The following is a 23,470-nucleotide window of genomic DNA, read 5'->3' on the forward strand; positions in this document are numbered from 1 at the left end:
ACTTCCAAGGACATTTTGCGTGCAGTAGAGCTGGACGCAGGAAGTCACTCCGCTCTGCTGTGACAGGGCACAGGCTTGGACTAGAAGGATCACAGTGGGAACCAAGAGACAGTGGTGGATGTGGTACATTTTCCAAGGGTTTCCGCAGAATTTGGTGACTAGCTGGATATTTCTGGCATAAGGAAGCCAAAGGGAATATCCGTAAGGTTAGAATGCTGTTTGCTCCTCAGAGCAGGCGCTGATTCAAGGCAGACCTCGCTGAGTTCAAAGTGATGCTAAGACTTCCACGTGGAATGTTCAGCCATGGCCGTGGTGTTAGGATGGTAACTGTGCTGCCCCGCAATGACACGGCAGTACCCTCCACCAAGGACTTGCACGCGGGGGAGCTGCCCCTGGCCGGGAGAATGAGCAAAAATCCCAGGGAGGAAGACCAGAGGTTGGGACTAAGGTATCATGAGCGCAGATATTTGAATCACAAATACATGTGAGGTTGAAAGGATTTTGGGTGCAACGTCCATGGCCTGGGTGTCATATGCTGCCTTAGGATGAGCCTGTGGTGGAGGGAGGGAGGGTAGGCGGGTGCAGGGGAGGGAGGGGAGGCGGCCAACCTGTGGCACTTCTGACCAGCTGGGCTTGTACCCGTCAGCAAGGGTGTGTGGCTGCAGTGGGGACAGCAAGGGACCCTGGGCCACATGGTACCCACAGTTTAACGGCTTAGATGGGAGTGCAGGCACCTCCCAGGGACCAGGAGGCAACAGTCTTAGCTGCCATCGCCCACCTCAATTGGGTCCTCTTCGCATTTCCTGTCTGTGCTGGGGATTTACTCCTTAGAAGACATTTAAGGGGTCCGTTCCGGGAAGAGCTGTCTAGGCTGTCATCTGTGGACATGGGGTCGGTCCATCTGTCTTTGGGAACGGACCCTGGATTCCTAATTCATTTTGAGATGGCTGTAGGCAGAATAACCAGTTCCTACTGCATATGGGGTCTTCAGATGAATTAGATGGTTTAAAAAGTAATGTAGTTTTTCAAAATTGTGGTTGACATAGCATTTAGGAAGCTCCAAACAATTTTGATGATTCCTGTCTAGCAATTCCCTGCCAGTTGTTTTTATACAGAGTAGTTCTTAATGACTTTGGTAGTTTTTTAAATGGTTCCTGTCAAAAGAATTTTAAAAATACTAGTCTCTTTCCTCTCTGCTCTTGATTCATATGTCTGCCTTGGGCACCAAAGACTAAAATCTGCTTCAATAACAACTTTTCTTGTTCCCTAGCTAGAATTTTTTAGGTAGCATCCCTAGCTAGAATGTCTGCTTGTTACTGTGGGGTTTGGAGGTTGATTTGAATTTTTTAGGATAGCATATTACACTGTGATGTGTGTTTTGGAGAAGCGAAGCCCAAAAACGGAATTCTTGGCAAACGGAAACAAAGGTCATGGTGTGAAAGAAAACCGATGTCCAGTGGAGTTCATGCCTGGAGCTGTGGTGGCCTCGGATATTTGTGTTTTTAAAAACACACCAGTGTTTTCCATGTTGTTTTCAGAAAAGCAGTGTGGCACGTTGACTTCGTTATGAACTTGTTTTAAATTATCCCTTCCAGGGTTCTCGGACCAGCAGTGACCTTCAAAGTGAGCGCCAATGTCCAGAACGTGACCACTGCGGATGTGGAGAAGGCCACAGGTGAGGCTCTTTCCACACACATTTGTGCACACACACACATGCAGGCAAACGTACACGCACAGCCAGGGCAGAGGGAGACTTACAGTACCCACAGGGAGCAACCCAAAGGAAGGTCACAGTTTCCGTGGAAAACTGGTGTGTAGTGACGGGGACGAGGGGGCAGTCGCAGGGCAATGTGGCTGTCCGTGGGCACCGTCTGGGATTTCACTGTTTGGGGAGGGATGGGCTGCCCTGATGCGTGGAACTGTCTCAGATAGAAGGCAGGAGACACAAGGCTGCAAGTGACGGAGAACAAGTGCAGCTTTTGGAAAAGGGAGATTTCGTGTTTGTAGTAACCCCAGTGTGTACAGAGCATGTGCAATTTTGCTTTGAGGTTTTTCGTTTTGTACCAGACCAGGAGCATACACTGGCCCTGCTCCTGACTGTGGTGGGCAGATACCACAAAGGATCTGGAGGTTTCAATAAAAACTGGCTGACTTCCAGACAGTTTCACTGTTTACAGCCCAGGGTTCTGGGCATTGCAAATCACACGTTTTTGAGATGTACTTACAGATAGAGCTTGAGTGATCTTTGTTATATGATTAATAATTGTCATTAAGTGAAAAACACAAAGCTTTATTCACCAGTCTTGAAGAACAGAATGGGGTGGTGGACACAATGTTGTATTTTCGTCAACCTGGCTTTTTTTTTTTTTTTTTTTTAGCTTGTTGAAAACTCTTGTAGAATGTATTGTTTAATCTTCCTGCCTAGTAAGAAAAACACAGGAAGCATAACAGAACCTCAGCTTGGTGGTTTTCAGTGCATGAGGGCTGCTCCGTGGGCAGGGCACTCCCGTTCTGTAATCATTGATAAGACGGGGCTGAACGCATGGACCCAGCCACAGCAGGAAATGACTCTTGCTTTTAGCCAGTCCTTTAGATTGCGAAATCTATGAACTTACCTTTTTTTTTTTTTTTTTTGCTTAAATTTATGTCTTTTTTTTCCCAGTGTAAAATGCAGCAAAATACTATGATTTGTTTCGGGATTTCGATACTTAGCTCTCATTGATTGAGGCGTCACTGCACTGGCGCCCTGTAAACTTGAAATTTCTTTTTCCCATGAGAGTAATCAAGGCGGGAAGTAGCCGCCGTGTTCTACGGGATGGAGCACATCGCTGGTCCTATCTGTTTTGGCTGCTGTGGGTTTTGCTTATGGGACATCCTCGTGCCCTCGGTAACTCCTTTGCTCAAGGTGGTGATTTAGGGGGCTGAGAATTTGTGGTTGAAATATAATGCTTTGCAAAGTTGTACTAAACTTCTGCAGTCTGATTTAAGGTTCGTGGAGAGTTGAACCCCCAGTCTCATTTTGCTGCCATACTTTGTTGTGAGGCTTGAGGAGCTGGGGTGCAGCTCGGTAAAGCAGTCCAGCATCCTTACTCCATCCAGCTGGGCGGTCCAGTGCGGTCCCGGCACAGAAAGTCAGCGGGATCCATGCCAAACACTCCCACGCAAGAAGGAACGGGGGGGTCCCAGCCACGGCTTCAGCGCCTCGTGGCTGCTGGAGCTCCCTCCCTCCATGACGTCTGTTTTGCTTGCTCCAGTTCCCCGTCAGAAGTGATTATTGGAGATATTTAAGACCAAATCCGTGATCAGGTATTATGCAAAAATGCATTGATAATTATCCATGATTGGCAGTTTCTCCAGTACCGGGGAGCAACGCCACTGAAATTAGGTTTGCTGGACCTCAAGGATGCTAGGAATGGCAATCTTGTTATCTTTTTAAAAATCGTAACAGTGTACTCACAGACAAGGACCTTTGATTTATTTTATGGCTCTCTAGAGAAAATGAGGTTGATTATTTGAAAGGTAGTTTCTCGGTCATTTCAAGTGTGTTCGTGTTATTTATCGAAGTGCTGCACCAAGGGGGAGTCACGTAGGAAATGTACGTTGAGTCTCATATCGACAACTTTCTGAACACCTGAATTTGCTAGCTTGCACCAGTGCATCCGTGTTAACTCCTGTGACTGCGCAAGTAGGAATGTTTCTTGCTTGTTGAACGTGTGCAAAATTGTTTACATTCATGCAAAATTTTTAAAGAATTAGTTTTTTAACTATTTTTGAATAATTGTATGCTGACATGAATGTGCCTGATGCTATATAAGAAACAGATTGACCGGGCACAGTGGCTCACGCCTGTAAACCCAGCACTTTAGGAGGCCAAGGTGGGCGGATCACTTGAGGTAGGGAGTTCGAGACCAGCCTGACCAATATGGTGAGACCCCCCATCTCTACTAAAAATACAAAAAAATTAGCTGGATGTGGTGGCGTGAACCTGTAATCTCAGCTACTTGGGAGGCTGAGGTGGGAGAATCGCTTGAACCCAAGAGGCAGAGGTTGCAGTGAGCCAAGATTGCACCACTGGACTCCAGCCTGGGCCACAGAGGGAGACCCTGTCTCAAAAACAAACAAAAAACAAAAAAACCAAGAGATTATAAAAATGAATTTTGTGACCACAAAGATCTTGCAGTTAGGCAGTAGACATGCCCACGTGTGATGCTGGCCCATCGGCCTCGGGAAAGGGCTTAGCACGGTGACTGCCCCATCGGCCTCAGGAGAGTGCTTAGCACGGTGACTGCCCCATCGGCCTCAGGAGAGCGCTTAGTACAGTGACTGGCCCATCGGCCTTGGGAAAGCACTTAGCACGGTGACTGCCCCATCGGCCTCAGGAAAGGGCTTAGCACGGTGACTGGCCCATTGGCCTCGGGAAAGGGCTTAGCACGGTGACTGCCCCGTCAGCCTCAGGAGAGCGCTTAGTACGGTGACTGCCCCGTCAGCCTCAGGAGAGCGCTTAGCACGGTGACTGCCCATCGGCCTCAGGAAAGGGCTTAGCACGGTGACTGGCCCATCGACCTCAGGAGAGCGCTTAGTACAGTGACTGGCCCATCGGCCTTGGGAAAGCACTTAGCACGGTGACTGCCCCATCGGCCTCAGGAAAGGGCTTAGCACGGTGACTGGCCCATTGGCCTCGGGAAAGGGCTTAGCACGGTGACTGCCCCGTCGGCCTCAGGAGAGCGCTTAGTACGGTGACTGGCCCATCGGCCTCGGGAAAGCACTTAGCACAGTGAAGAGAAGCCTCTTACAGAGTTTCAGGTGAGACATAAACAGGCTGACGCGATAGCAGGGAAGAGTTTCAAACTCAAAAGGAGTTTCTTGTGGTTTCTAGTTTTAAAAGATGATGTGGAATCCTAATAGCGTCATCACAAATGCCTATGGTGATGGGCGGACACCTTTGGAAGGACATATGGTGGTGCCTGTGTTTGTCACCAACATATGGAACTCGAGAGCCTGCTGTTGAAATTACTTGGGAGTGCTGGGTGCTGCCTGCACCTGCCAGCCGCCTGGAAGCCCAGTGGCTGCTTGTGTCTGGTTCCCTCAAGGGCCTGAGGACCCGAGGCTGCAGACATCTTCTACTCTTATTAATGCAGGGAGATCACCCTGGCGGTAGAATTCAAAGGGCATTCATTTTGCTAATTTTATACAAAATGGTACAAAACCTAATGAATAGGGGTGTAGTTAATCCCACATTAGTCCCCATCAAACATCACGTGGTATTGATGCCGAATGAGAAGTGCAGCTGCTTTTCATTATTCAGAGTCTCTTCTTTATCCCAGGCAATGCTTTCCCGGGAATTCTGCTAATTTATGACCTTGGGTATGAGCACAGGGTATTAGTGAATATTAAAAATAAGTGGGTTTTTGCTCAAGGAGGCACTTACTCTACCACAAAGTGCATAGAAATGACTGGTAGCTACTTCTAATCTCCGTGGCTCAGTTACGTAGTCGAACTGGCAGAACAGAAAAATCCTTTTTATTCTTCATTTCCTTGGTAGTTTCTTCTTAAATAGTATATTTCTGATCAATTTTTGTATCGCTCCTTTCAAAGGAAAGGTAATTAATCATCCTTTACAAACAGTGTTTGCTTTTGCTGGCTCCCAGTCTGCAGAGATCCCTGCCTGGTGACCCGTGGGGCTGCCTGTGGTTTATCGGTTTATTGCTGGGAATCCGCTCCGTGCTTGGCCGAGTTTCCTTCAGGCTGAGTTCAGGCTGTTTCTTCGAGCATTCCCTCCCGGGCGCCATGGAGGGTGTGTTTCTGGCACTCAGCCCTGCGTGGTGGGGTGGGGCTCATGAGGGCTCCTGTCCTGAGCAGGTTCTCCTTTGACCTCAGTATCCTCCACCGACAGCCTCTAAGACACGGCATTCAGCTGCTGTTGTTTTTCAGCCTGTTGGGGAGGCGCCCTGTGTCATTTCAGTAGCGGCGCCTCCGTATTCAGAGGTACGGTGACGCTTCTGTGACGTCCTCCTGCTTCTGCCTGTTCAGCATCTTTGTGAAGCTGGTGAATGTCAGAGCAGGGACATGCCAGGAAGAGGCTGGCAAGGTGGAATTCAGAATCGGACTTCATAGTGTGGGAACTTCATCCTCAGCAGTCACTAAGAAGGACTTGGGTCTGCTATGCTGCTGTGTGTTTCGCGCCTCATATGTAGCGTGTCCACATGGAGGGGGAGGCTCCCCTCCTCTCTCGTGAGCCTCTCTTGAATCCCGGCTCAGAACTGGACTCTGCCGATGGCTGAACCCCACAGCCCGCGGTGTTCTGCGTTAGCCACAGGCCTTTGCTGGAGCAAGGGCTGCCCAGGCTTCTGGCCTTTGGTAAAGCAGACAAAATATGTGTTTATTTTGAAAAGCCTAATGGCGAAGGGAAGTGAATTCCTCTGTAACACATACTTACAATCCAGCCAGCCTGAACCATCGACCCCAGGCAGGCATCAGTGCTTCACGGTCTGGTCCACCCTGTGCAGATTCTGTCTTGGGCAATGCATCACACCTTCCTAAGGTGATATCACTCCGGAAGTCAGTGGCCCTGCCCTCCTGGATCCCCCGCCACGGTGCCGGGGCTGCTTAGGCAGGAGTTCTTTGGGGCAGTGGATGGCACATCAGGGAGAGCAGGGCTTAGATGAGGCTTCGCAGAGAATCTGGCCTTTGGGCAGAGCACGGGAACTAGTGTGGGTCTTAGGGACTGAAGGTGAGGGGAACGAGAATGGTGCAGCCTGGGTGTGGGGTCCAGTGTGCCAAGGACATGCCAGGAAGAGGCTGGCAAGGTGGAATTCAGAATCGGACTTCATAGTGTGGGAACTTCATCCTCAGCAGCCACTAAGAAGGACTTGGGCCTGCATTTCGTTGCAGCTGGTCGGTTCAACTCCGCTGAGGTGGCCCCAGGGGAGGTGGAGGGGCGCTCACCCCAGCATTGGTCCACAAGCAGCAGACATCCCTCATCTGACTCCTACACACCCGCTCCCCAGGGAGGCCACGCCGGGTGGAGCTGTGCCGTGGTGGAGCCTGAAGCCCATCCACGCTCCGGTACCACTCTCATGATTAAGAGATTGGAACAAGACAAGAGGAACTCCTAAGTCTTGAGTGTGAAAAGGAAGTTGCAGTCTTATCAGAAATGAAGGAGGATGCTTCGGAAATGTTCAAAAAAGCCACTTGCTGAGAAAATTGCCTCCATGTGCAGGTGAATGAGACACCTGTCAAACTGATGAAAGTGACTCTCCAAGGACCTGCACTATCCTCGGAGGGTCTTCCAGGCACGGGGATCCTAGCGCTCCCTTTCGCCAGACCCCCAGGGCGCAGCTGAGGAAACAGCACCAGAGCAGTGAGGCTGGAGGTATGGCCTGGGCGGCCTGGCCCCGCGTTCCGCTGTGCATGGGCCACTGTGTCATGTCCTCGTTGGAGCTGAGCTGCCACCAGGATCTGCGTGGGCTGGGGGCTCCTGGGCTTCGGCTGTGGCTGGCACAGGGCTCGCGCTTACCCTGCCACTCCACAGCCATGAGGTTGAGGATCCCACAGCTCGCCTGGCTGGGGTGTAACCCAGGGAGGGTAAGAGAGAGGCTTGGGGGGAAGCACCATGCTGTCCTCCTGCTCTTGGACTCGCGGCACAGACATAGGCGATGAGGAGTAACTAAAAAGAGGAGCCTCCAGGAGAAACAGACGAAGGAGTGGAGGGTGTGGTGCGGGAAGGGTGGGCCGGTGGGGCTGGTAGGGTCTGCACAGCAGGCCCCGCAGGCTCAGTGCCCAGGGCCCGTCTCCTGCTGGACCTGCTGCGTCAGGAGTGGGTGGGTGAGGGGCTGCAGTGTGTGAACCAGGCCCAACTTATGTCCAGGGCCACGTGGGCTGGACATGGAACAAGAACTCCTGCCTGCATGGGAGTACCTCCCCTGAGCTGCAGCAGAGACCGGCCGATGGGAGCACAGGGAAGGACTGTGGTGAGGTTCTGCCTGCCAGAGAGCAGGTGCCCCGTGGCTGCAGCCCGGGGAGGTTTTAAACAAGTTTCAGTTTGGATGGAGGCTTTAGGGAATCGGATGGTCGGAGCTGCACCCCATGACTCCATTCTGAACAGCCAGGTAATTACTTCTGGCATTTTGACAAGCGTTTGCAGGAGTAGAGCTCGGGGCCGGCAGCACCCAGGACCTGTGCTGACCTTCCCGGCTGCGAGGAGAGAGGCCACCCGTGGCTCTGTAATTACAAGTCCTGAAAGTTGCCTTCATCATGGCTTTACCCCGAGCACAGACAACACTGTGGTAGAAAGTAATTGCATCGCCATCATTGACAGGGCTACCCACATGGAACTCCAGGAGCCGCGTTCGGGGGACACTCGAGGATGCTGCTAAATAAAGGCTGGGAAACTGCCTCGCTCGGCAGCCACTTTTCTGCGTTCATTTATATACAGAGGGGGTTTATACACTGGAAACACCGTTAATGGGAGCAGCTCATTCACACCTGCAAATGACCAAGCAATGCTGATCCTGCTGGAAGAGGGTGGCGCCTGGTCCCACCTCCAACTCACTGCTGGGGAGAGCAGGTTCCATTTCGTCCTCACATTCAGGTTCATTTAGAATTCACACCCTGCACAGGGAGAAGGGCCCCCGGGGCCCTCCAGCTTCCCCTCCACCTCAGGAACTGCATCAGCACGTGCACTGCGAGGGACTGACTGTCACAGGTGGCCGCGGGAGCTCACCCCTAGTTGGCTGGGGTTTGGGGGAAGCCTAGGTAAACACCCATAGAAATTCCACTAAGACCTTTACGCACCAAAACTTGTAAAACCCACTTCTGAAAAACACGAGTGAGAGTTTGGAAGTGCGTGGGATTCTCTGTAGGCTTTCACATGTGCAGGAGGCTTCCGTGGCCAGAGGACCTGTTAGAAACAGTGAATCACCGCCACCTTCCTGCACCCTCTCTCTCATGCCTGGGAGGCTGCTGAGGGGGTCCCAGCTGTTCTCTCCACGGAACGCCCAGCGTCCCCGCAGAGGGATCCAGGGGAGAGGTTCTGATGCAGGTGCAGTCAGCTGCCGGGGGAGGTGAAATCCAGCAGAAGGCCCTGCACCCTGGATGTGCAGGAGGGAGTTCTGCTGGCTGTTTGGGGGTCACGGAGCACACCGTGGGGGTTGCTGAGTTTCCCAAGTGTTTCTCTTCCTTGCACGTGGGTTTCTTTCTTCACTGCCCTGGGCCCTGTAGGGTTAGACTGATGGGAGGACGGCAGGATGGCCGGTGGCCGTGACCAGGGCACGTGTGTCCTCCTGTGGTAGCCGTCCTAGCCCACTGGAGGTGAGCTGTACTTGGGGGAAGTCCCAGGGGAGCTGCGTCTGCTGGCGGAGATGCCACTGGGCTGTGGGCCTGGGGGACGAGGCCTCAGGTTTTGCTGGAGGAGCCTGCTGTCCGTTTGACGCTCTGTTTTGCCGGGTGTTGAAGGAGGAGCCTGCTGTCCGTGTGATGCTGTTTTGCTGAGTGTTGAAGCCCTGGTCTTTCCACGACGCGAGGCCGCCGTGCCTGTTTTCACAGCGTCATCTTTTGCTCTTTGTCCATAAGCGAATGCTGTTTCCACTCTTTCCCTCACCTCCGCATAGAAAGGACAATGTCTTCATACCTGAGTAGAAAGTGGCTCATTTTAAATCGGGGCTGTGTGCTGCAGAGCAGCTTGGCATGGCATTGCTTTGAGACCTGAAGGAGGAAAACAAGGGGTGCCCGAGGAAGGTGCGCTTGGAGCCTGCAGGGAGAGGCCAGGACGGCCCTGAAGACAGTGCGTGGGCCCACACCCTCCCCCGAGCACTGGAGACATGACTTCCAGCCAGCACACGGGTGGCACCATGCTCCATCCTCCTGCAGCCGCAGCTCACAGGCTGTCCCTGAGCTGAGGGGAGGCTGATGTCTGCCACAAGCCACTTCTTGGGAGTTCTTCTACCAATACCAGTTCTCATGGCAACTTGACAGAAGCAGTAGGGGCAGAGGAGCAGAGATAGTGCTGAGTGCAAAGGTGGTGCTGAGTGCAAAGATGGTGCTGGGCACCCACCTCCCCAGCAGATCCTGCCCCAGCTGCGGCTAAGCCACTGCCCTGGGTCCCTGATGGTCAGCCCAGGAGTCCTGCCCTGCAGCTGCACTAGGTCACAAGTCTGGGCCATCTCGGGCAGGGCAGAGGGTTTCCCCTGCTCTGGATGCCTACTGGCCCCTTGAGACAAGCTCAGGTCTTGAGACATGAATTGTCCAAATGTTATGACTTGAGAGACTCTGAAAGGCTCAATTATTTAAAAAATTATGTTCCACCAGTCCATTGGCATCTGAAACTCTCCCCTTGTTGTCTCCTTGTGCTTTGGGGACCCTACATGGCTAGACAGCAGCTGAAGTGTGTGGCACAAACCCCTTGGCAGTTGGTGGCCCCTGTGAGTGCACAGTTGATCAGACTAGCATAGGGTCAGCTTGGTGAGCCCGGGGAGGTTCCTCCTGACACCAGGACTCAGGAGAGGCAGCTCTTAGTTGGAAGGCAGGGGAGGTTCAGTGAAGTCTCAGGACCGAGAGCTGCCTGGGATGGGAAGGGATGGGTCCCTCGGCACTTGGGACCAGCACGAGGATATTCAGCACGTGGGAAACAATTGCTCAGAAGCTCGTCTGCTGGGGACGCTTGTCACAGGCAGGTCTTACCTGGTCAACACCCACCCGAGGCCACTGGGCTCTCAGGCCTTGAGTCCGATTCTTTGCACTTTTCCTCCCAGCACAGGAATGCCAAAGCTCTGAAGGCCCATTCTTGAAAATTTACCTGTTAATTCACCTGGCAAGGCTGGCACCTGAGTCCCCTGGCCCTGTAATCACTCTTAATAAGGAGGGTGCTGCAAACCACCAAGCCTCTGACTTATTGGCCAGGATGGCGTTCTAGGTTTTTGCATTAGTGGGAAAAGTCATTGGGTGATGATGAGTTGGCTAAATGCACGCTGGTCAGTAGAACCAAAAGGGTTCAACTGAATGGCATTTAGATCCTACATGAGCACCTCCCCCGCCAGGAGCGCCTCCATCACCACGAGCGCCTCCCCCACCAGGAGCACCTCCATCACCACGAGCGCCTCCCCACTGCCAGGAGCGCCTCCCCCGCCACTAGCACCTCTCCAGCCACCAGCGCCTCCATCACCACAAGCACCTCCCCTGCCACTAGCACCTCTCCAGCCACCAGCACCTCCATCACCACGAGCGCCTCCATCACCACAAGCGCCTTCATCACCAGGAGTGCCTCCCCCGCCACGAGCACCTCCCCCACCAGGAGCACCTCCCCCGCCATGAGCCCCTCCATCACCACGAGCGCCTCCATCACCACAAGTGCCTCCATCACCACAAGCGCCTCTGTCACCACGAGCGCCTCCGTCACCACGAGCGCCTCCATCACCACAAGCGCCTCTGTCACCACGAGCGCCTCCGTCACCACGAGCGCCTCCACAGCAATTGGCTGCTCTACCTAGTGAAGCTGAGGGTGATGGAGCCTCCTCACTCTAGGTCAGTCCCTGCTTTTGGATGTCTGCCATGTTGGCCGTATTCAGTGCCCCATGGATTAGGCTCCAGTGTAGGTCAGGTGTCAGCCTCTCCAGCCCTGCCTGGGTGTTCTTTGCCATTTCATAACAGCTGAGGCTGGCGAAATGAAAGAGGGAAGAAGGGGAGCTTGGAGTTCAGAACTTGAATTCACAGCAGCCTCCTGGCTACTTGCTTGTTTTGTGACTTTGGACAACTCGTTGACTGTTTTCAAACTTCAGGGTGCCTTCTCTGTCGGCCAGGGCCAATAGTTACACTCCACAAGGCTGCATTAGGATCAGATGAAGTGGAAATAATTTGATGTGAGAGCAAAATGTAAAGTTTGAACAGTTTATAAGTTGTTGGTTGCCATTGCTCACTCGAGATGTCCATTGGCCTTGTGTGCCGGGCATCCCACGAATGCCTGGAGTGGGAAAGATGCCGCGGCAAATGCCTGGAGTGGGAAAGACGCCGCGGCGAATCCTCACGAAGAGCTCTCTTTTCAGTTGTGTTCTTTACTTGGCTGCAGATGGACAGGAGGATTTCATAGGGTTAGAAGAAGAGCAATAATCGTGAGTAAAGAATGGAGGAGGTGGGGCATGGTGGCCATGCCTGCCATCCCAGCACTGTGGGGAGTAAAGAATGGAGGAGGTGGGGGTGTGGTGGCCATGCCTGCCATCCCAGCACTGTGGGGAGTAAAGAATGGAGGAGGTGGGGCATGGTGGCCATGCCTGCCATCCCAGCACTGTAGGGAGTAAAGAATGGAGGAGGTGGGGCATGGTGGCCATGCCTGCCATCCCAGCACTGTGAGGAGTAAAGAATGGAGGAGGTGGGGGTGTGGTGGCCATGCCTGCCATCCCAGCACTGTGGGGAGTAAAGAATGGAGGAGGTGGGGGTGTGGTGGCCATGCCTGCCATCCCAGCACTGTGGGGAGTAAAGAATGGAGGAGGTGGGGGTGTGGTGGCCATGCCTGCCATCCCAGCACTGTGGGGAGTAAAGAATGGAGGAGGTGGGGGTGTGGTGGCCATGCCTGCCATCCCAGCACTGTGGGGAGTAAAGAATGGAGGAGGTGGGGCATGGTGGCCATGCCTGCCATCCCGGCACTGTGGGAGGCCAAGGCTGGAGGGTCACTTACCAGTAGTTTGAGACCAGACTGGGCAACATAATAAGACCCCATCTCCACAAAAATATTAAAAAGTTTAGCCAAGCATGGTGGTACACCTGTAAGTCCCACACAGGAAGATGAGGTGGGAGGATCTCTTGAGCCCAGGAGTTCCAGGCTGCAGTGACCTGTGATCATGCCACGGTCTCTGAGCTTGGGTGATAGAGCGAGACCTTATCTCTAAAAATTTTGTTTAAATAAAGAATAGGAGAGGACCTTGAGCTGATCAGACCCACCCGCGTCCAGCACTAAGACAACTTCTTGCAGTGCTACTCCCTCCTTACTGGACTGTCTTCTGTGTCAAGACGAGGCTGCTTCACTAACGAGATGCAATGATTCGTCTCACGCAAATCCCACGGTTACGGAGAGCACGTGAAGACGGTGTCAGCAGCAGGGTTATCACATCCTCCGGCAGGCAGCTTGGGAAGGGAAGTTTTAATCTGTGTTGATATTTTAGCACTGATTAAAGGTGGATGTACAATTATACCTTTTAAATTTGAAGACAGTTCGCACTCTATCAACACCTTGTCTTATTACAGTTGCAAACCATGAGAAAGCAAGTTAAGAATGAAAAGTCGTTGGCAAAAGTAATTACACAGTTTCCTCACGTGGTATAAAATGGTACAAATCAAAAGTCCCATCAGCTTCACAGGTGTTGACCGACCAAAATGATATCTCCCAACAAATGCTGGTGGCAGGAGCTTAAGGTGCTTCTTGCTTAGAGAGATCTGCATTTCTGTTTAGAATGAAGCACGTGTAGATATCTTAGTTTCACAGTGATGATTTGGGCTGAGTGCTCACATTCAATAGGCACCCAGTTCCAGTGGTTTGTGGGGTTTAATGATGCGTTTTTAAAATGAAGCCGTACCAGTGCTGGCCGTGCTTCCCTGAGGATGCTGCCTCTGTTCTGCTGAGTGCAAAGATGGTGCCGAGTGCAAAGATGGTGCTGAGTGCAAAGATGGTGCCGAGCGCAAGGATGGTGCCGGGCACCCACCTCCCCAGCAGCTCCTGCCCCAGCTGCAGCCCAGCCACTGCACTGGGTCCCTAATGGTCCTGGTATGGGAGCTGCGGTCTGGGCCTCCTGTGCACTGCACCATACCCTCAGCTGCCAGGAGCATGAGCACCCCACAGGGACAGCAAGCTCAGAACCTGGTAGGCCTGATCGCACAGTCACCTGTGTTGTTTCTTGGCTTTCTCCTTCATGTTGAAGGAGTGACAGGGACAGTGAGGGACAGTGAGGGATGGAGTCCCCACGCTCCAGCCTGTTCTGCTCAGGGCCGCTGTCATGGGCCGCTGTCCCCCAGGGACTGCACAGCCTGGGCCCCCACCAAGTCCTGGTGCCCACCCTGGCCTGGCTCTCCTCTAGCCCAGCATGCCTGCCTTCCTCTGTCCTTCCCCCTTCTCAGTCCTGCCAACTCCCAGCTGCAAGGTCCATGCCACCCCGCAGGACGGATTTCAGCGGCCATCCTCAGACCCCACCCCGTCTGCCCTGACCCTGCCACCTCACCAAATTCTAAGCAACCCGTGGCCCGGCCTCACCCAGTATGCTGCTCTGGGAAGGAAGTGCTGGTGGAAACAGTGCTTGCTCGCTCCTTCATGCCTCGTCTCTGGCAGCTTTCCCCACAGGCAGAGCTGCGTGGTCATGGTGGAGACTGCCTGGCCCACAAAGCCTCCAACATTCACTCTCCAGCCCATTACAGAAACTTTTTCTGAAGATTATAGAACAGCGGTTCTCCCAACGGGGCCCCTGAGCATCAGCTGGAGGTTGTTACAAATGCAGACTCTTGGACCCCACCCCAGAGGTTCAGAACATGTCCTGGAGGCAAGGCCAGCAAGCCGTTGGGAGCAGCCTCCAAGGACCTTGATGGCACTGGAGCCGAGCACCACTCACAGCGGCAGCCCAAGAGCTCCTGATGACAAACCCCTGCCCTTGCCAGCCGGAAGCTCCTCTGCAGTAGACACTCAGCAAACGCCTGCTGGCCAGAGCAGTGGTAGGGGAGGTAGAGGACTGCAAGGCGTTGGAAGCAACCCCTCTGCATCAGGAGACACCCTGGGTGTGGGAGGAGGCTTTGCTGAAAAGCATTGCAATTGCATTATCACATATGTGGAAATAAGAATTTCATCTCAACTCTACACTTGCCCTCCACCTATCTAACATACCTCCTCAGCCCTCCTGTGGCCGTAGCAACGTGGACAGTAACTACAGCAGTAGGCTGCTTAGCTGCTAGGCGTAAGAAGAGAAATTTCAGGAAAATATAGCCTGTTTTTCTCCCCATCTCTGAGCTTTCAACCTATAACTAACTACTGCCTACTGTAATTTTTGTGGGATTTGCTGATATTGAAGGAAGGTGGTTGAAAATCTGCTTAAGATTTTGTCTTTATTTCCTGCTTGACAGGCCTAGGGCCCCACGGAGGGAGTGTTCTCGCTGCAGAGGCCTCGGCCACCCCGTATGTCCCAGGGATGTGCTCATGTCACGAGGACCAGTCCTTTGTGTCACATGCTGAGGTGCAGGCTCACCTGCAGGCCTTGCTGTCTCCTTGGCATTATTACTTTTCCCATAAAGTATACAATCTGGGTAAGGATGTATTCGTAGGGGACTTCACCAGGTGAGAGTTGCCACAACTCAGGTGTGTGTTTGCTAAAGCTGATCTTAGCATTAACATTCTCCTGTCGGGAAAACTACTTTCTGTCTCTCCACGGTGCCTGGTTTTGGAATTTCTCCACGGTGTTTTGTAAACCTCTTGTGATGCCAGCTGAAAAGGCTGTGTTCGTTTGAGCGCTCAGAGCCCTTCCATACTGAAGAGTTGGGAGGTGGTTGAAGGCTTTGCAAAGGAAGCAGCACAGCTTGGAACACATTCTGTGGCAAAACCACCAGAGAGAACCTGGGGTAGCCACCTGCAGGTCAGTGTAGTGTGCCTGTCGTCGGCCCTGGCCCTGAGCCTGGCAGCCCCATAGGGTACGGCCCATATTTAGAGCCTCGTTTCATCCTGAAGCCAGAAGGTGGCTGTTTCTAGAGAAGGCCTTGAATGGAGGGGACTCATCCACATCATGGAAGGTGCCATCCCAGGCTGGTGGTTGGGAACGGAGCGGGAGGCAGAGGGGGCGCACCCGCTTGCTGATGGAGTCTTATTTTTGTGTGGTGCCTCCAAGCCTGAAGACCCCCAAGCTTACAGCTGTTCCTTGCTAGAGAAACAAAGCAGCATTGTTATGTGATTTCCAGAGGAAACAAATGGGAACATACAACTTCATGTCAGAGGGACGTGGGACACATAGGTAAACTGAGGCAGGGAATGAAAGCCCGTCCCTGCATCAGGTTAGAGAGCCAGGGCAGGACCTTTCCCTGAACAAAACTCTGCACACAGTCCTGCCCATCCACCTCTTCCCTTTTAAAAACATTTTCTTCAAGAATTGAATGGCTACATAGTTTCTTATTCTAGAATAACACAGAAAGACAGTGCCATTCCCATGCTCTGGGATAATTTCCATTTTAAATATGCAATTTCTCCTCTTTTAATAGAAGATTTCTTTTATCTGTAATTAAATCCAGAATATGCTGTTTTTTGAAGGTCCTCGTGGAGTTTTGACTTTATTGTTCTGAAAATGAATAAGAGTTCTGAGCGTCAGTTGAGTGAACGACTCAACTCATGACCCACTGGTTGTGAAACACAAACCTTGGTCTGACCCGTGGGGGCCGTGTGGTCGTGGCAGCCCCCGCCCTCCCGCCGGTCTGCTGGCTCCATCTGCCCCGCCAGCCACTGTCTTTCCGGCCACAGCCCGTTAGCCCAGGGCCCTTTGGCACGGACCTGAGACTTGGCTCTGACTTGGTCAGATGACCACGAGAACACAGCTGCTTCTGGAGGCCCGTATTCCGCGCACCGTGCCCCTGCTCACTGCAGGGTTCTGCACGTTGCATTTTGGGGTGAGTCTTCAGTAGACCTTACGGGACTCCCCTATGATCTTATGTCCTCGGTTTTCCTGAGGGGTGCGAGGTAAGAAACTCGTTGAGAAAACTCACCTGGAGCTACTGAGGAGGCTTCTCCAAGTCTCTCAGCCAGAACACGTCTGAGTCCATCTTGGGGCCCAGGGCCAGGAGAGACATTGGTGTACCTGGTGAACCACATGGTTCCTGCCACCAGGCAGTCGGAGTCACTTCCCGTGTCACACGTCTCTCGTCCGGAGCTGGGAATCTCGCTCCAGATTTTGTGCTCACCCGCCTGGCTTCTCTCACCCAGAGGAGTGCCGGATTACATCAGTTACCAGGTGCGCGGCACACCTTTCTGCCTTTCTTCCCCTGGATTGTTTCTCAGCCTTGGTCTTTATTAAGCTGAGTGTTTATACCTGAGCTGCCTGCAGCCCCTTTGGAAGCAGGTGAAGCATCCGTCATCCATAAAATTGGCCACTCTGTGCCCCGTCCCCAGGAGGCCCTGGTACTCCTTTCCCCAGGGACACCCGACAGCCCAGGGCAGTCATCACAGAGCCGTGCCGTGACTTGGAGGAGAATGGGGTTGAACCAGGAGTCAGCTCTGTTGTGGGGAAGGTGACCCTTTCTCTTTCCTCCCCTGCAGTCAACTTCTGGAAATCACTGGCACAGGGAGGGCTTCTGTGAATGGGAGATGATGGAGGCCTTGAGGAGAAGAAAAAGGAGCATCTGGGGAGGAAGGAGTCCTTGGCGTCCCTCAGACACAGTGTGTAGATGGCTGTCTTTTTGCCAGATTCCAGCAAATAGCTGGACAGGAAACCATGGGGCAGTGTCCCACGTGACCGATGCGTCCAAGCAACCTCATGGCACTGGGCTCCCCAGGCTCCCCCGCGGCTGTGGCCCCAGCCTCTGGCCCCACAGCTCCCTCATGCACCTCCCACACTCTCCCGAGGGCTGCAGCTGTCCTGGGCATCCCGTCTTGGTCATCTGGGTAGCAGGTTCTGAGAGAAGTACCCAGGAGAATGCTGTGTGTGTCCCGGGCTCTCCAACTGCTTCCGACCCCTAGACTTGAACACCCAGTACATGTTCAGGTTGCCAGAGTCAATGTGGTTAAACCCCAGCTTGCTTGGGGTGCCTGTTTTTTAGGTGAACTATGTGGAATTCACTCCAGGTCTCTCTCTTTCCTTGTGTGTGGGAAGGTTTGTAGTTGGAGGCTGGGACCTCATCACCTCTAGCAGCAGGCACAGGTCCCTGCATGGCCACATTCTGCTGAGATGGTCCCTGCTGGTGGAATTGTGGTGTCTCACTGAGCATGTGTGTGTGTCTTGCTGTGTGAGCCCATGTCTCACTGTGTGTGTGTGAGTGATTGTGTGTAGTGTGTGTCTGTCACTGAGTGTGTGTCTCACTTTCTGAGCACATACGCACGTGTGTAAGTGAGCAGAATGGTCATTAGCTGACTGGTGTTAGGTTTTGTCGTGGTTGCCTTCTGGAAACTATGTAGGGCACCCCATTCCCTGACCTGCCACTGACAGTGCCTGGGAAACTGCAGAGCCCGCCACACATGTGCACACATGTGCATCGAGTGTTACTGGAAAACTGCAGGGCCCCCCCACAGGTGGACACGTGTGCATCGAGTGTTACAGCAGGAACAGAGCCAGCGCCTGCAGCCCTGGCTGGTGTCCACAGGACTGAGTTTCAGTCCCACAGCCTTGACTTCCGTGTGATGTTGGACACATTGGTCTCCTCCAGCCTCGTTTTTTCCATCTGTGAACTGGGCCGATGCTCTACTGTGAGCCGATGCGAGGCCACCTCGGGTAACCTGTGTGCTGGGTGCTCCATGCCATGGCTGTCGCCCCTGTCGCTGTACTGAGGCTATTGCAGAAGTTGGCGTGGGGCCTGGGCTTCTACACCAAGGTGCGAGATGCTCACCCCGTGGAATGAGGTCACTCTGGCAGCAGGACCACGGCCGTGCTCATGCCAACTCCGCCTTCGTGGGCCACCACGCATGGGCACTCCCTCTGGTTGGAAAACAGCTGTCATGCTAGATTGTGTTCATTTTTTGCCTTAAATTATTAACTGCCATTTCTGCTCATCAAAAAAGTGGCGTTAGGTGCTTCCACGTGGATCGAAGGGCGCTGTCGCTAGTGGGTTCCTGCTCAGAGCGGCTTGTGTGATGTTTCATCTTGATGCTTTGACAGGTTAACAGCCTTCTCATCAGGATCATTGTCAGGTCCTTCTGGTGTGGTCCTGGGGACCAGTGACGAAGGACACCCCCATCGCGTCTCAGCTACGGCTCTTGGGCCACGGGCAGTGGCACTTAAACGACAACCCCGGAGCCACAGGCTTCCTCCGTCCACAGCCAGCGTGCCCACAGACAACACACGTAATTGTGGACACCACTTGGCCACCACGACTGTTTACACTGCAGCTCGGGGGGCCACAGCAGCAGCCAGTCTCTCCTGAATGACGGTTCAGCACTGAGTGCGTTGGTGGCACAGTCCGCTTCTCTGCCAAGCGCTTGTGTTGTGCCTGGGGTCTGAGCCACAGCAGCATGTGGACGGGAGAGATTCCCCCAGAACAGGTGTCTGGGGCAGACGGGTTGCAGGGTGGCTGTCAAGCATGTGGGGACCATGCCTGTGGCTTTATCCCTGCGTGGACTCAGTCCTCCCCATCAAGCGCGTGGGGACCGTGCCTGTGGCTTCATCCCTGCGTGGACTCAGTTCTCTCCTTGTTTCAGGTGGTCCCTGGGTCCTTTGTGCACGTCAGTAATCGCAGAGGCGGGACGAACACCCAGCAGAGCAGCTTGGCTGGGTTTGTCCCTTTAATTTGCATCGCGATGGATGATTGTAATCACTCATCGCCCGACGACTGCCCGCTCTGCCACAACCACCCTTCACTGAGCCGGTGGCTGAGCGACAGGGACAAAGCCGCCTGTCTCAGGGTTGGGGAAAACACGCTTTAGTCAGTAGAGTTAAACCACCTGATTTATTCCGTATTTTGGAAGGTCAGTTTGATTTAAGGAAATGTCAGTTTGATAGAATGTTTTGAAAGAAATGCAGCTCATAAATACTGCGCTGAAAGCTCAGCCTTGATACAAGCTCACTTTATAAAATAACTTAATAAAGGAAACTTTCGGTTCAAACAAAAAGCCTTGAAAGGTCCTTCTTCATCCCTCCAGGCCGTCCTTAGCAGGGCCGATGTGGCCTCTTTCCATGCCGTTCATCGGTTTGCAAAACCTTTCGTGTTCATAAATATGCAAAGGTAATGAATGCAATGTCTCTAGCAGGCTGCTTGGTGTGCGGTGGATGCTCTGCCAACCATCGCTGGGTGATGCCTGCTGTGGGGATAATGAGACCTCCAGAAAGTTATGGTCAAGACCTAACCCCTGCTCCCTGTGGATGTGGCCGTATTTGGAAATAGGATCTTTGCAGATGTCATTAAGAGGAGGTCAGTCTCCATGAGGGTGGGTCCCAATCCAGCGTGACTGTGTCCTTAGAAGAAGAGGGGAACACCTCGAGAAGGCACAGACGCAGAGAGCAGCCACGCGCAGACAGGCAGAGACGAGCGGTGCAGCCACAGCCTCGGGAGCTCGGGAGAAAGCCGGTTACACACACGGCGAGATGGTGAGACCTATGATGGCGGCCGCTGGGGGCCACACGGGAGACGGGGCGTTTCTACCCTGCAGTGATGTGTCGCCGTGCACAGGTGGAGTGTGGGGATTCTGCAGTAAGTGGCTAGGTTTTCATGGAAGAAAAGAAAACTCTTCTTTATGCAGATTTACTTACAATAGATCATTGGACTTATTTCTAGGTAATTATTTGTAAAGTCAGCAACTAAGGAAGCGTTCTTTATATGGGTTGTGGGGAGGGAGACTTTCCCATTAAACAGATTAGCAGGAAACCAGGAAAAAAAGATGTCGTATCCGTAGATCTGAGGACTTTAACTCCTTCACGGTCCGTGTTCCTTGGAAGCTTTCTCTGTGTGTCTTTCCAGGTGTGGTCTGGCTGCCGGTGTGGACCTTGTGCACATGGACGCGGCAGATGGAGGCAGATGAGGGGCCCCAAACAGCTACGCTGAGATTTGGGGAGTGGCGGGGTGCTGAGGCTGGGTTCTTGGAGACTTTACTGTGGTCCTTTTCCTCATGGGGAAGCGAGGCCTGGGCTCTCTGGGGGACCTCCATGCACCCGCTTGCCTTTGCTCAGGAGGGGAGGGCGGCCGGCCGTCTGCGTCACCCACTCCAGGCCACAGTGTTACGTGTGTTTCCCAAACATAGACCAGGAAAGAATCCAGAACTCAGTTGTGGGGCCAGCAGGCGAGACTGCAGGGGATCTTCCTCGGGTGCACCTGCTCAGTCTGTGACTGACTGTGTTATGGAATCCAAATGCTTGTCCTGAAAGAGACCGTTGTCATTGGGCTTCGCTGCCTGTAACGTGGAAGTTCATCTCAAATCATGTTTTTCCCCAAGTTTGATGGTTCTAGCAGAAGAGTCATGTGCGGCTGTCGGGAGATTCGGTTTCCTGCAGGCACAGCAGAAGAGCAAAGTTTCCGGTTCATTCTGTGGTTGCCGAGAGGCAGATGGGCTGGGCAGGCGTCGATAGGAAAAAGCAGCAAAAAGGAGGGAAAGGTGGGTTAAGGATCATTTCTGTATTTATCATAAAATAGAAATGCAAAGGATTGATGGTAGATGCTCCCGTGCCCATGGGGGCTGAGCGGAATTGGGAGCTGGGCAGCAGCCTTGAGTTGCCAGTAACCACAGAGGACGTGACCTCGGGGTCGCTGGGTGGGTCTGGTGCATCTTTTGTTTTTGTTTGTGAATTTTAAAAGCTTGATGGACACATCCGAAGTGCCCGATCATCCGATAAGGACGATGTTGTGGGCCTGGAACGCTGTGAGTGGAACACACATCCTGATGTGGGTGGCACAGCTGCTGAGCGGAGCCCGCGTCCTGATGTGGGCAGCATAGCTGCACCTGCTTCCACCATGCTGGGCGGCCACTCACCGTCCCCTCGCCTGGGATGATGTGTGGGACTTAACGAGTCGCTTCTATAAGGACTCCAAGGGGGTCAGCGAGAGGCGCTGCCAGGGAGAGCCACTGTCCTGCTGTGTTGATTGTAGGCACTGAGCAAGAATCACTCAAAAGCAGCGTTGGCAAAATGTAGCTATAAGAAATAGGCCTCACCAGACGCTGGAGAAGCAGCAGCAGGAGTCCAGCACCGTCCTGCTCCAGCAGCCGACCGAGCTTTGTGGAGAATGGGTCTGCTGTGGCCGGTGACGGGCTGCACACAATAACGTCCCGTCGTAGAACCGAGCACCCTTTCAGGGGCTTCTCATGCCCATCCTAAACCCAGGAACATAGAAGTATTTCGTTCTGTTGGAAAATGCATGCAAAAGTGACTTTTGCAAATGTGTTTTTCCCAACACTTTCCCCTGGGCTCATGGGAGGACTGAGAGAGCACCCACTGTTTTAGCGCCAAATCCAGTGCCCGCCGCCCCCCTGGGGACAGAGAACAAGCCGGGTGTGCCCGCCTGCTCCCGGCCACTGTCTGGGTGAGCCCCCGGGGAGTGCTTGGGTGGCCCCGCTGTGATGGCTCGGGGCATCCACTAAGGAGATCTGACCTTGTCGAGGGGCAGGGTGACACTTCTTGGCAGAGGTGACCTTTGAGGCAAGATGAGCAGGACCTGAGGGGGTTGCGAAGGCAGGAGGAGCTTCCAGGTGGAGGGAGTGTGTGGGAGAAGGTCTGCATTAGAGCAAGAGCCTCCGAAGATTCCAGACTGAAAAAAGCAGCAAGAACCAGACAGAGAGGAAGGGGGCCTCGGCCCGGACTCCATCCACAGACAGTGGGGTCTGGAACAGGGCCCCGTTAGAAGTGTCGCTCTGACTGCAGTAAAGGGGACGGCTGGGCAGAGCATGAAGGACAGGGAGCAGGCAGAGGCCACCTGGCCTGACCATGGGCACTGGTGTGCGGGCTGCAGAGTCTGCAGGTGTCTTGCAGGTGCCAGCAGTGGGATTTGGTGATGGATTGGACCGAGGGGAAGAGTCAGGAATGAATGGTGCCTGTGCCTGCAGGCACGTTGGCTGCGATCATGGAAGGTAAGGCTGATGGGACTGCAGGGCACACTGTGGGCAGGGCTTGGTTTGGGGTAGGTGCAGGCTGTGGTGCCTGAGAGCAGCCGTGTAGAGGTGTGGGGTGGGCAGAGAGGTGCGTGCGCCCCCATTACTGGACCCGCCGAGGTGCCTCTCCTGGTCGCCAGATTCTGGAGAGGAGGCTGCCTCCTGCAAGGCCTCACCCACGGACTACATGAAGGTGTTCTGACGTGTTTGTTGCATGAATAATCAACCGCAGAAAATAATCTCACGGCATGTTTCATAGACTCCCCTCACAGACAAGAACGGCCCATAAATGTGTGTTTTTCCTTCGTGTCTTCCTCTCTTATTCTGTCCTCATCCCACACAGAAGTCTTTTTGAGTGTCTGCAGAAAGGGTGTGGCCTTTCACTCCTGAGGAGTGTCCTGTCCCCACCCTGTCCCACTGGGGGACTTCAGCAGTTTTCTTCTTGGTCTCAGGACGAGAGCACAGTCGAATCAGCCCACGCATGGGACATTTCTGAGCGCTGTGTTTACATCACACCCCACAGGCACAGTCCAACTTCACATGGGCCCTAAATCAGAATAGTAACTTTTAGCCACAGTCTATTTGGTAGTGACTTCTCTCTAGGCCCCCCACGCTCTCTGGGGTCTCTGCATCTCTGGGGGTCTGCATCTTTGGGGTCTGCATCTTTGGGGTCTCTGCATCTCTGGGGTCTCTGCATCTTCCGCAGCGGCTGTCCCATGGCTTATTTACATGCAGCTTCAGGGAAAT

At 53.5% G+C, this 23,470-nt stretch overlaps 1 protein-coding gene across 1 annotated transcript in view; it reads left to right on the plus strand.

Moving 5' to 3' along the window:
• Positions 1-320: 320 nt before the first annotated feature.
• The window catches only part of LOC104671765 (protein tyrosine phosphatase receptor type N2), a 521,621-nt gene continuing 498,471 nt past the window's right edge, over positions 321-23,470 (plus strand). Inside the window, exons 1-2 of the mRNA XM_030932929.1 lie at positions 321-448; positions 1,596-1,675. Coding sequence (XP_030788789.1) covers positions 321-448; positions 1,596-1,675 — 208 coding nt within the window. The remainder of the gene's footprint in view (positions 449-1,595; positions 1,676-23,470) is intronic.

The sequence above is a fragment of the Rhinopithecus roxellana genome, chromosome 6, assembly GCF_007565055.1.
Source record: "Rhinopithecus roxellana isolate Shanxi Qingling chromosome 6, ASM756505v1, whole genome shotgun sequence".
In the NCBI taxonomy this organism is placed as follows: Eukaryota; Metazoa; Chordata; class Mammalia; order Primates; family Cercopithecidae; genus Rhinopithecus; species Rhinopithecus roxellana.